This window comes from Poecilia mexicana, unplaced genomic scaffold (assembly GCF_051168715.1).
Source record: "Poecilia mexicana isolate PSO_F unplaced genomic scaffold, ASM5116871v1 scaffold_21, whole genome shotgun sequence".
NCBI classification, from domain to species: Eukaryota; Metazoa; Chordata; class Actinopteri; order Cyprinodontiformes; family Poeciliidae; genus Poecilia; species Poecilia mexicana.
The window spans coordinates 4,164,007-4,177,096 of NW_028263390.1; the positions used below are offsets into that span (position 1 = coordinate 4,164,007).

General features: G+C 38.0%; 1 protein-coding gene across 1 annotated transcript; it reads right to left on the reverse strand.

Moving 5' to 3' along the window:
* Positions 1 to 2,494: 2,494 nt before the first annotated feature.
* On the reverse strand, positions 2,495 to 10,893 carry LOC148153011 (uncharacterized). Its single transcript, XM_088001970.1, has 5 exons — positions 10,744 to 10,893; positions 10,263 to 10,390; positions 7,729 to 7,762; positions 4,449 to 4,488; positions 2,495 to 4,359 (listed from the first exon to the last, which is right to left on the reverse strand). The coding sequence occupies exons 1-5, from the start codon at positions 10,804 to 10,806 to the stop codon at positions 4,235 to 4,237; spliced, it is 390 nt and encodes a 129-aa protein (XP_087858096.1). The 5' UTR covers positions 10,807 to 10,893; the 3' UTR covers positions 2,495 to 4,234.
* Positions 10,894 to 13,090: the final 2,197 nt, after the last annotated feature.

Sequence of the window (13,090 nt, forward strand, 5' to 3'; positions counted from 1 at the left end):
TTCATGTAGACTAGCCCTGAAAACCTTGAAGTTGATGTGTGCCTACAGCTAAGTTTAAAGTTCTTCATACCTCTAGGAGATTCAAATTCATAATAATTTTCAGACAAGCATCTTCAAAGACAATAAAACAATTAAAAAGGAGTATACATTTTTGGGTGAAAAGTATGTACATTTTACACCTGCCTATTCACGGTTTGGTATTAGTGGAATTTTCTGAACGTAACTTACTTATTCACGGAAAATTTAGCTATTCATAGATTTTTTTTTGTAGAGTATATTTAAGATATTTGAAAGAAAATGCAGCTGGGGAAGCTGAAATACCTGGCTGCAAAGCTACTTGACACACTGTTGGATGACGTTTGCAAAGCATCCAATCTAGAAGTGTCATTCATTTTCCGTGGCGCTCATTGGCTGTAGTCCCAAGAGCAGAGAAAAGGAAGACCGTTAGCTTCTGCAGTAGTCCTGAGACAGTTTCCAATGATATATAAATGCATTCACTCCATCTGCCTCCTATTCTGCAACTAACACATTTAGATATCAAATATCTAGCTCCTTGTTGGGATAAAACACAACACCTTAAACATAGCTTGGTCATTTTGTTTGCAAAATAAGAGAATCAAAATGTTTTTTTGTTTGTTTTAAAGATGTAGTAGCAGAATGAGTTGCAGAGATTGGTTAGGTCTTCAGGCCTTTATTGTTAAAAATGTTTTTTACCTAATGAGCATTCCTGTCAACAAAACACATCAAAGGCTGCCTGTGGCCTCCATTGGCCCCAGATCCACCCGTCCCTACCCTACTGGTCTTTCCTGGAAAAAAAGAGAGGGTGTGGAAAAAGAGGTGGAGAATAGCATGTTGGGATGTATGTAACACACAAAGAGGTCAGGAAAGGAATGAGGTGCAGCACCGTGTCCTTCCTGCAGAAACAAACCTGCAGTCCAAGGAGATATCTGGACCATAAAGTAGAGAGTGAAGCATCTTAAGCTTCATGGCATCACCTCTGAAAACCACGTGTCATAAATATTGGTGTTTTTTTCAACAACCCTGATTTCAACTGATGATTAAGAGGTGTTTGCTGAACTCTACTCATCTGAATCAAGTGGTAAAGCAGGGCAGTGTGCCTTCTAAACCAGGGTTGAAAAGCATTGCTCCTGACATGTGGGCAATTTGTTTGCATTGCAATAAGTCAGGAAATCAACACAAGTTGTTGTTTTTTTTATAATTAATACGAGGGCATATTCAGAAATGTTGAGATTAATCTCAGAAATCTTCTAGAAAAAACAAGGAAATTTCTGGGCTCCATCCATCCATTATCTCACATGCTTGTCCCTTGTGGGGCCAACAGGGTTGCTGGTCCAGCTGTAAATGGGTGAGGCGGGGTCACCCTGGACAGGTTGCCAGTCCATCACAAATTTCTGAGCTCCAAAAAGTTAGTTAAATTTCTAGAAAAAACTTGGAAATTTTGTGGTTTCAAAAGCCGAAATTTACAAATCAAAAATATTTGATGCTTGAAACTCAGAAATTCCTCGTTTTTTTCTAGAAAAATTCTGATTAATCTAAAAATTTCTGAGTGTTTAGGCAGAAATGTACTCATATTTTTGTCTACAATGGCCCTAATACATCATAATACAGTTAATTCCACAAACTGTTGAAAATGCTAACTGGTGACCTTCCTTACTTATTGCTGGGAGATGCTGTAGCACTACATACTAATTACAGAAAATATATGGATAGATAGATCCCGTCTTACAAGTCAACTTAAGCTCACAGATGAACACAGGTAAGCTAAGGTGCAATTTGGAGATAATTTACATTATTAGATGTGTGGGATTGGTTTAAAGAATCAGAGCCACGTAACCCTGGAAGAACGTCTGCATACAAGCAAGAATGTTGCTAAAACATTTAAGCTAGCAAACTTTTGAGCAAGTATATCTGAACTAACGTTGAAAATAACTGCATTTTGGTTATGTGCTTATACAGCTGTGATGAGCTGCCAGAAAATGACCAGGGGCAGGTTGATATGGAAACCAAACATTTTATATTAAATATCACTGCCACATCTCAAAGATCCAGATAAAAAAATAAAATAAAAAATACTAACAAATTTAATCTGAGATTGAAACAAATACACAAAGCAGTTCTGATAGATAACTAAGAAGACAGAGCAGTAAACAGTCTGGGAGGGTGGTTACTGGATTAGTGGAGGGTGTGATTACAGCTGAGTGATCAGTAACAGCAATGACATGGTGGTAACAAGGAGATCAACAAAATTAAGCTAACTGACGACATGCAAGGGGCAATGACAGACACAGAACTAAAACCCACATTCAGGGTTTTGTCTGGAATTAACTATGATAAACTAATCCTCAAAAAAAAAAGTCATGTCTCAAAACCCTGAACCAATTCAGATTAGTAAGTCTGGTCACCCAACCCTCTACTAACCACTTTTGCCCTTCCTCCATGATATCCCTACAAAAAGCACAAATATGGAACAGAATGGGTTTTCACAGCCTTTAATGAACCGTGGCAGGAAAAGCAGGCTCAATGACAAACATGCCTTTTATTTGGGCCTGTGGTATTTGAACAGGTCAGTTGATTTATATGGTAACGGATGGCATGACAACAGGCATTACAAGAATGACGACTCCACCCTGCTTTCAGGCAGTTTTATTTGAATTCTACGAAGTCCCTGGTGCCTCTCCTACCAAAATCAGCTGCAGTGTTTACATTACAGGTCATAATTTAGCTAAAACCTCACATGCATCACCTAGCCAGAACGGAGACTGTTCAACCACTGGAACAGGAAGAAAGTAATAAAATAGATAAAAATTCATAAAAAGAATAGTACAAGAGAAATCTCTCACCGAGAGTTAAGCACTTCAACAGGCAAGAAAAATATTTGGTAAGAAAAGAAACATCACACCACCACCATCAGGAGCAAGATGATGGTGGTATGGTTGTCCAAAAAGGAACAAAAACATGCAAAATCCAACTTGAAGCTGTAAATAAATTCAGCTGAGGAAACAATAAATCAAGGGTAGTTTCTGTACCAAACAGTAAATATATTTATGTTGTAAAGCTGGAAAAATTTTTGTTACTGGAGAATTATGGAGACTCAGTGTGACAGTATCTAAACAAATACTGTCACACCGTTTTCAGTCTTACCATACGGTTCCACATTTGAAAAAGACATTACGAAGGTCTTGTGAAGAAACAAAGAGGTTTTTCAGTAATATCAAACCTTGTCATGCTTTTGAACTATTTGCGTCACTTTTGTTGTGCTCTTTGTAGTGCAGATTTATCAGAATTAGGGATATAGATTACACAGTATTCTGCCCTGACAGTGTGGGGTCAATGCTCTAGCGTTTAGTGGTCCCAATTTCTGAAATATTTATTAGATGAATTAGTCAGAAAGTACATCATGCCATCAGTTTTACTTTAGGTTCAAGCATCTTTCACCCTAGGTTGAGTGAACCTTCATCAGCATAGACAGAGGGTTTGCATAGGACTGCATGAGAGTAACGTCATTGCATCTATGGCATGTGGTAGATTTTTTATTCAGACTGCAGTTTTTTGACATGTTGAAACCCCTCCAAGGCTATCAGGCTTGACTGGTGATCAAATTATGTATGCTACTGTTTTGAGTATGAATCTAGTCCTAATTCATTGAATTGATGAACAGACACACGATGAGGGTATAAAAATTAAAAACAATCAGCTTACTGTACTGAACAAGTATCACAATTAAAAGTAATTATTTTGAATGTGATAGCAAACATTCAAATTAGCAGATAGCACCAAACAGAAAATATGACTAAAAGACATATCCTAACTAGTTTTATACAAGTACATGCAAGCTATAAAGGGGTATGCTACTTTTTACTGCTCATGCTTGAAACTGTTTTACAAGTTTTGAATGTGATGTGCTAACTATGTAGCTGCATAGGTAAATAAGAGAAACCTAGTATTTTCTGATCACCTTAAGTAGCAGAATATTGCTGATGGAAAATGAACTTTCACACAACTTCATAGTCCACAGATAACAAAGGAATGCTTTTATATAGATAAGTAAATTCCTGTGACAATGAGAGAAAAGGTGGTTCCAAGTTTGGTCTTCTGCCCCATTTCCATCCATCTGTCCGTTTGGTACAATGTCAAGTTAGGAAAACTGGATGTTGAACATGATATGATAGTCCTTGTCTTGCGAATGGCGTTTTCTTGTTGTGAGCTTGTGACATTACTGTCCAGTTGAAACTGTGGCTGGCTCGTTGGCTGGCTCGTTGGCTGATGTTTCAGAACTTTCCAGGGTGTTTGGTGGCAATGTGTGAGATCTCCATCCTGTCGTGACTTCAAAATCTTGTTCTGAAAAATTAGAAGGAAATTGTGAGATCTTTTGACACGTGGCTTCACATTTCTGTGTTAAACATCTTTCCATTTTAGAGCAAACATACCTCCTCCTGATTTTGTGCTCCCATTGGTTCTTCCATTACGCTGCCACAGAGAAACACACAGAAGGTTTAAAAACTAATAAAAATAGAGTGTGTACCCAGAATAGCTTTGAATAGTCATTACATATATTTTGAACAGCTTTACTCCAGCTCACAACTTTTTTATTTGAAACCAGTGGTGGTATAAAAAGGAAACTAAAAGGACTAAATGTTTCCCTGCTTAAAGATTTCTCACTTCAGATTTGGGTGAAACTCACAGTTGTGTATTGTATGAAAGACAGCCCAACTTCATCTTTTATTTGCCAGAGATCAGAACTTTTACATATTGACTTACAAACCAAATCTAGAAAACATCCCTCTGACTCTGTCATTCCTGCTTTTCTAGAATGGTAATAATTATTACACCTTTTCTCAAACATGGCTCTGTTCCAACACCTTCCAAACATTTCTTCAGGGTTGAGAAGATCTACATCTTGTTATTGTGCACCTCCCACTTGGAATGCACCGCAATAATGCTTGACTGGTCACCAGCAATTTCTCTTTCTCAGATTAAATTTTTAATAATCAATCTTATCTGTTTCATCTGAATTTGGCTGTTAACCCCCAGAAGGTTCCCTGAGGATTTAATAACAATAAATGACTGAAAGCAGAAAATGATGAGATTTGACTTTCTATCAGTAACATGATCTTAAATAAAGACAGATGCAGTGGAATGGTCAAGGGAAGATTGCTGAACGGTCTTTGTTTTGAAGTTCACAAAACAAGAAATGAGCAACTCAGTCTTCAGGTCTGTGAGAACACCAGCTTCTCCTCTCCAGTTACTTACTAGCCTATTGAGATTTTATTTTACATCCGCCTGCAGTCTGTCAGCCTGTCAGGTTACATAACAGATCCAGGACGATGAGAGAGTCTTGCAACATTTCAGAGCTTCCTTCATGCCTTGCAAGCGGCAACGCCTCCAGTTCAAGCTTGTAGAGTAAGGTCACTGACCACAGCGCATGAAAGTAACAACAACCCGAGAGGAACCAAATACCTCCGCGCAATCAGTGGAGGTTTTTCCTGTGTGGAGGCATTGATCTCAGTTTCCCTCTCGGTTCAGGCATGTGTTGTCCAATGTACAGCTGATATTTCAAGGTAGAGGAACATCTGATAAAACTATATCCGTCTCTCCGTGTGGGCGGATGTCGCTCCTCTGAGATTATGAAGCACATTAATTTGTCGTTTTGTTTGTGGTGATTTTGGAATTTACAATATTTTGCCCTTGTTGTCATTGCCTGGGAGTCGTCAGTACTCCCACTTCCTTCAGTCAATGCGTCAAACTCTTAAGCTGTACTGAAGTTTCCTAAATTCTGTTTTATTGGTCAGCTCTAAGCAGCCAGTATTTGGGCTATATTTCCTGCTTTCTGCTCAGATAGATCACCATTTGCGATGGTGATCTATCTCAGTAGTGCCACACCTCAGTGTGGAATTGGAAACAACAAAATGTGATGCAAAAGTGATAGCTTGATCGTAGATAGTCTTGGTGAACAGAAAGAACCGTCAGTTTTAGGTTCCACACCCCACAGATTTGATCATTTATATGGATATGTCCTAATTATATAAATTAAATACCCTAATGAAATAAGTGCTTCATAAGGTTTTGTTTTTTATGCCAAAAGCATATATAATCTCAGCATTTCTTTTTTATAAACGTTTCTGTTCTACGGTAAAATATGAAAGAACTTGCCATTGCACTTTGAGAAATTGAGTCCGGCATTTGATTAGATTAGATCAGTGGTTTTGACCAGAACTGCGTCAGTACCCTGGATGTGTAATCCAGACAGACAAAATCCACTTTTGATGTGTTGCAGACTGCAGCCAGTAAAAGCTTTAATATTTGATGTCTGTTTCTTACACTGAATATATTTAATAAATTGTCTGCAACAAATTAATGACATGTGTAAGTAACATTAATTGTTAATAAATGGCCTCCATACAAAACACATCAAATCAGAATTGACAGTGGAGTAGTTTCTTTTTACGACCAGTGGAAGCGCTGTGGGTCCAATCAGGTGCTTCCTTTGAATTATTGTGGTGTTCAGTATAAATATAAATCCAAAAACACATTTTTAATAATTCAGTAAATTCTAACTATGACAGTTTAAATGGTGTCATGAATGTTCCCCATTCTTAATGTGCCAGTTAGAGTTGATCTAGTTTTTAGTGAGATTTATAACAATCCCTTTGTGGTCACATTTAACTTATTCATTCATTCATGGTAATTGTTGTGTTTTCGTGTGCAGGAAAAATACATTATTTATTTATATATATTAGCTTTACAAAAACCAAATTATATGAACTAGTTTGCAATAATGTCATTTATTTATTTGATCCATGTAATTTATTAGTTGTCGCATTTAAAGTTCTTGTTTGTGGTTCTATGAACAGAAATGAAATAAAATGTATATATACAATACTTGCATAGATAAACACACAAGTCTTTTGGGGGGCTGAAGCAGAGCGTCATGTGGGACAACCCATGTTATTTTAACTGTTTGAAAGTAACATCAGCCAACAAACATTGACTTTATAGTAAACTAGTTAACAAGTTTGACATCTTACATTTCCTGAATAGTGGAAGCTGCCAACAACATAACAGATTAATCTATTGCATGTGTACCAACTATAAAATAGCATGTGCAATAGAATTTAGTTCGTATTATTCAATTTAAAAATATATATATGTTGTTTTCAACATGCTAACTCCTTACTCTTGGGGCCCCCTGGTGGTGCGGGGGCCCTAATCAGCCACTGTACTCGCATACTGTATACTATATGCACACACACACACACACACACACACACGCACACACACACACACACACACACATATATATATATGTGTGTGTGTGTGTGTGTAATGAAAAATAGTAAGAAAAATTTGGTAATTTCCAAATAAATAATTCAGATCTACAGAAGTATTAGTCTGGCACAGAAAATGATCTTCAGTGCTTCTGATGCTGTTTTACTAACTCATGTCAGATTTTCTCTTGGTCAACTCCATCTTCAATTTTTGATGACTTTGTGAGGTTTAGAACTTATGGGACTAGCAGCAGCCTCAGTTTCCAAACCTCGTCCGTGTTCTGACTGATTGCTGATAATCAGCCACTAATTGCTTCTAATGCACTGCAATGGATACAACTTGCATCCAGAGCTTCTCTGGAGACTAATGGACAGAGCGATGAAGGGAAACGTGACGGCAGAAAGACAGAATGATTAAATAAATATTGGAGGGAGCTCATACCATCGTACCATTCACGTCATAGCCGCTGCCGCCCCTGTGGATGCAGGAGAAAACATCATAGATCACCAGGTGACATGAAGACATTTTCATCATCCACTTTATGCTCACTGTCTGTGAATGATGAATTATTTACCTGTGAAATGTTGATTTATAGCTTAAAGCTGGGAGCATTTATCGCCTTTATTTTCACCTGTAAGTCTGGCTTCCCTTGTTCACAACCTGCTCTTTGTCATAAATCTGTGTACCTGTGATAGCCATCGCCCCGCTGCGGCGCTCGGCCACTCCCGCTTCACTGCCCTTCCACCATTCCAGTGCACTGAACTGTTCATCCCTGCTTGTGTCGATGCCATGCCGAGCCTGGGGTGAATTACTCAGTCAGCTGTTTCAGGCTGCCATCGCTTCTGCCAGAACGAACCATCATCCCCAAGATATCATGAAGCTCCAACTTTTGACTTTTTTGTAACATGCAGGACAGTTGCTCTGCTACTCTCAAGGACCTGAAAGGAAAGCCTTTCTTTAAGTCTTCTTCACTTGTTTGGATAACGTCCCTGTTCTTTAGAATCAACTCAAAACATTTCGAAAGACAAATTGATGAATAACTTTATAGTATGACGTCAACTTTACATAATATGGCCCTTTTAAGATACACAGGTTTTTTCATTTGCAAACCTTTTCCTCCTTACAAGTTTATTTAACCTAAGCAATCGCTGCTTCTTAAAAGACCAGAACACTTTTACCTTTAGACAACTCCAGTTTAAAAAAACAAAAGGAAAAGTCAAACTGGATCATGAAAACATGATTTTAAAACCTATAAATTATTGCCACATTTACATAAGACTACTACAATGAGGCCATGCCTATCCGCAGTTCAGTATTTGTGGAAAATCAGCCAATTCATAGATTTGTTTTTTGTAAAGCATATCCAAAAAATTGGAAAGTCAATGTAACTTGGAAAGCTGAAATATCTAGGGCCTAGTCCCAGTGCTATTTGGCACACTACTGGTTTAATGACTTGGTTAGTTCGTGCCCGTGTCTTAACTCATGGCCACGACTTGTCTCATGAACACAACCTGTCTAAGTTGTGGCCATGGCTATAATTACTTCTAACCATGATAATTAAGTCGTTCCCACAAAGTAAACAAGTTGTCTCCACAAGTTACTAAGTTGTGGCTGCGATGTTTTTTCCTTCTGCCATGTCACCAGACAGGTTCCATAGACCAGTGTAAATGCTGCAGAGATTTATAGGCTTTAATAAACAGCATTTGCATTTATGACACTTTGGAGATTAGAGCCCTTTCAAGGCAGAAGTTACTCTGTTTAGTGGCCTCTGCTAGACAGAATATGTAGCGTCTCTGTTCATAGTTACTACCTAACAAAATAAATAAATAAATAAAGCTGTCAAAAGACCCATCCATTTTTGTTTTTTACATGGTCTTACTTTCACATTAAACAGTAGTTTTCATTAGAAATGTGTTCGATTGTCAGTCTTTGCTTCACTCAGACATATATCAGCGGTGCAACTCCGTCTCCCATTAAAATAATGATTGACATCCCTATAATTAACCACCCAGTACAACAGTTTATTGGTTCATAAAATCTTCTTGATAATGCTGCAATGTTTTTAAGGGAGAAGTTGGTTTAAAATAAAAGAGGCCCGTATTGGTCTTGTTCTCCTCTGGGTTAGCTATTAGCTTCAGGCTAATATAGGTTTACACCAAATGAAGATGCGAAGTGGGTTATCTTCTGGGGTGGAGATGTTAAATATGGCTTATAATCTTATAGTCTTTTAACAAAACCTCACTGCGTAGGATGTGCCTTATGTCTTTTCTGTTAAATAACTACACAACACTAACAAGGTTTTGGCTTCAACTAAATAGGCACTCTGCGTTTTTGTGACATATTTCAATCAGTTGATTTCTTTAGTTTAATAGCTATTCTTTTCTTTAAAAAAAGACACCAGTCAGCAGAACATTCAGGAACATGCAGCAGAAAAAAATAGCATTCAATTTTTCTTCCTCTTTTTCTCTCTGGTTGGTTTGACACTAATTCAAAGAAACACGTGGATGTACACAGATGTGTGTGAGGCTTGTGTAACTCTCACAATTACATACACAGATCCAATCAGGACAATGGTGGCTCCAAGCCCAACCCGTTTGGCCCGGTTACCTCCATCATGCTTTCTACATAACCCGGCGACGCCCTTCACCCAAAACCACCTGTCAGGTCGGACGAGTCTCTCTCTGCCGTGTTTTCACACAAACTGGATGATAATTATAAAGCCCTTTCGGAACAGACAACGTGAATCACCAGCAATGTGTGCCGCCCCAAACAGAAACTTCTTGGTCTCAATTAATCGTTTATTCGCTGACGCGGTTTTAATTCCTGAAATTCCAGCGGCGCGACGTGGCAGCAAAGCATGGACTTAATGAGTCCCATTTATTTAACATGGAACAAGAGGAAACCAGACTTGACTTAACAAAAACTGATTGGAGCTGAATTTACTTTAAAAGAAAAAAAAAAGTGTGTCCTCTCACCTGTTGCAATTGGTACAGAGGGCGAGAAGAGTGATGCTGAGCACGAGGAAGGCGACTGAAGAGATGATGGCAACTTCCGGGGATGAAACCCAGCTCATAACGCTATCCATCCCTATCGGGGCCATCGTCTGACACCGATACAGTAGAACAATGTCAGTTTGCCAAGCAAAAACAGGCCATAGTTATGTCTAAATATGTAAAGTTATGTGCTCTCCGTCAAGTTCACTAATGCCATACAATACAAGCATATTAAGCTTTTTTAACCCTGGTTCCTAAAATAGCTTATCCGGAGGACTGCATAGTAGACTTTTTAGTAGTTACCAATCTACTAAAGAAAATAAAATAAACATTTTTCATGTAAATTTCAGGTGAAAATTTGACACTTTGAAGGCCAAAACTTAGCAGACAACATTTTAAAGAACAAGTAAATGACCAAGCATACAAAAAAATCATAATAAATAAATAAATTCAACTAACTTACATTGTTTTCGGCTCGGCTGTGGTGAAGCTCAGGCGTAGCTGTTCCACCAACTGTGTCAGTCATGCACCTGCCCAGCTTTAAATGGCTCACGGCTCTCGGCGCACAGGTGAGGGAGGGACTGTGCTCTCTGGCATCCTGTCTGCTATGAAGGAGGTGCTGACAGAAGCCCAGAGGTCACTCATTGTCTGCACTATCACATCTCGATTGCATCCACAGACGGATGCCTTGGTGCCTTGGTACCTTGTCATGCCGGCGGGGCCCCAAGGAAGGAATGCAGGAATGCGTCTTTTCCTTTGTCACGCCAAAAATTTCTGGCACAGTTACGTTACAGGCCGATCAATGGAATATTTAAGATGGCTGCTGAAGTATTAGGTTTTAAAGGAAAAACAGTAAAGTTACTCGGCTGCTAGATGCTAACCCACGTGCATGCTGTTGCTTATGGAAATATGTTGATTTAATGCAAATGAGCGCTCAGTAAAAATGGACACACACACTAACTCACACAACACCTCCCCCTAGCAGCAGATAACAGCACTGCAGGTAAAAAAAGAAAAAAAAGAAACAACAGGAAGAGATTTTGTTTTTGGTTGTTTTGGTAAAGCTGAAGCTGTATGGATATCTTACGGGAAAGTGTAGGTAGTAAGCATAGTGTAGACTTCATAATAATAAATTAATTGTGTAGATGAAATATGGGAATTTGTGACATGAGTAAAAATAAGATCAATATGTTTAATGTCAGACTAGAGGTAAGCTTTGTCTCACTCCTTTTCAAAACTGGCAATGGAGGTTTTCTATGTTTTATTATTATAATGCATATATTTTTGTTTTCTTAATTATTTTATTTTTTCTCTGACATTTTACTTGTTTAAAATAAACATTTTATTAAAATAATAACAGTATGGCATTGTTTTCATCATACCATTCACTGTCTCAGATGTACATGTTCATATATAAAGTGTGTTTGCAGAAAAAGGGCTCAAATAAAAGTGCAATTAAATATCATCAAAAAGTTCATTTCATTAAGTAATTTTAATTAAACGAAGTTAAATAAAACCACAGTGTTGTATTTTATGCGCTTGTTTATTTTGATAACTGTTTAATCGTCAGTTTCTCAGTAAATTTAGAATATTACATATGATACGACCAATAGAAAAAGATTTTTAATCTAGAAATCCATAGATACAACACACTGTTAAAGCATAGTCTCTGTATTTCTGAACAGCCTTTCACATTGAACATAATTCTTCACAATACAAATAAACACTGATTTGATTAGATTGATAAAATAATATCTGAGCCACATGAATAACTGTGGCAGGTCGGATTTGGCCTGCAGGCCTTTAGTTTGACACTTGTGCCCTACAAGGAGTGCAAGCCACAAAACATCATTGTAAAAGAGAATTGACGTTGAAAGGAAGATGTGTCTAAGCACGTAAATGGAAAGTTAAGTGGAAGGAAAAAGTGGAGTAGAAAAAGGTCAACAAGAGGCCGGGATATCTGCAGCCTTTTTAGATGATTGTGAGTTTGGGGGACTGGAGTCAGAGCTCCAACACATCTTATTGTACGTTTTCACATATTTACGTCGCTTTGTTGTGAAAAGGCTTTTCTAAATATTCAGTAAACACATTCAAAATTCTTTGCGGCTGTTTTTTTTTCTCCCCCTCTCTGATGGAGGAAGTTGAGCTGCTCAAATTATTCTCACAAGGAAAGTATTACAGAAAAAAATGGGATCTTTGTTCTGGACATGGAGTGGAACCCGGGTCTGATTGGATTAGAGCGGTTTCAGCGCTGTCCATCGATTTAAAGAATTCAGGCATCTGTCTCGATTAATACCAGGTGACGTCATGTTATGGTGAGATCAGGGAGACACTTCTGCACATAAATGTGCGCAGGGTTTTCTTTTAGTTGGTTTGTGGGTGTATTAGGTGACATACCATCTGACTACAGTAGCAGAGTGAATAACCCGAGCCACTCCTGCACAAGTATGCCAGGTATGTGGACGTTTTTCTGCTATTTCCTAACTCGGCAGAAAAAGACACTTCCAGCAGAAGTTACTAGAATAGAGATTTTCTGACGTTTATGTTGAGTTTTCGCAAATAGGACTGATCTGTAAAACTAGTAAAGGAAATGTTTAAGAATTTCTTCAACCGTGTTTGAATTTTCATTCAGATTATTTCTTTTTTTTTTTCTTTAGAACTCTACTTACTGCAAACAGTTGAAAAATCAAACTTTCTTCATACCAACGTAGAAAGGACTTTATATGAGGGGCAAACATTAAAAAGGAAGCTTTTGGTGTGATGTGCATTCTCAATATTTGACATTTAAAGTGAGAGCAATACTAAACCAA

Bases quoted from the DNA above. Each gene is read 5' to 3' on its own strand.
- LOC148153011 (XM_088001970.1), bottom strand. From the start codon at position 10,806: ATGACTGACACAGTTGGTGGAACAGCTACGCCTGAGCTTCACCACAGC. The intron at 10,391-10,743 runs GTAAGTTAGTTG...TATCGGTGTCAG, and splicing joins ACAGCCGAGCCGAAAACAAT to ACGATGGCCCCGATAGGGAT. The intron at 4,360-4,448 runs GTATGTTTGCTC...CTAATTTTTCAG, and splicing joins GAGCACAAAATCAGGAGGAG to AACAAGATTTTGAAGTCACG.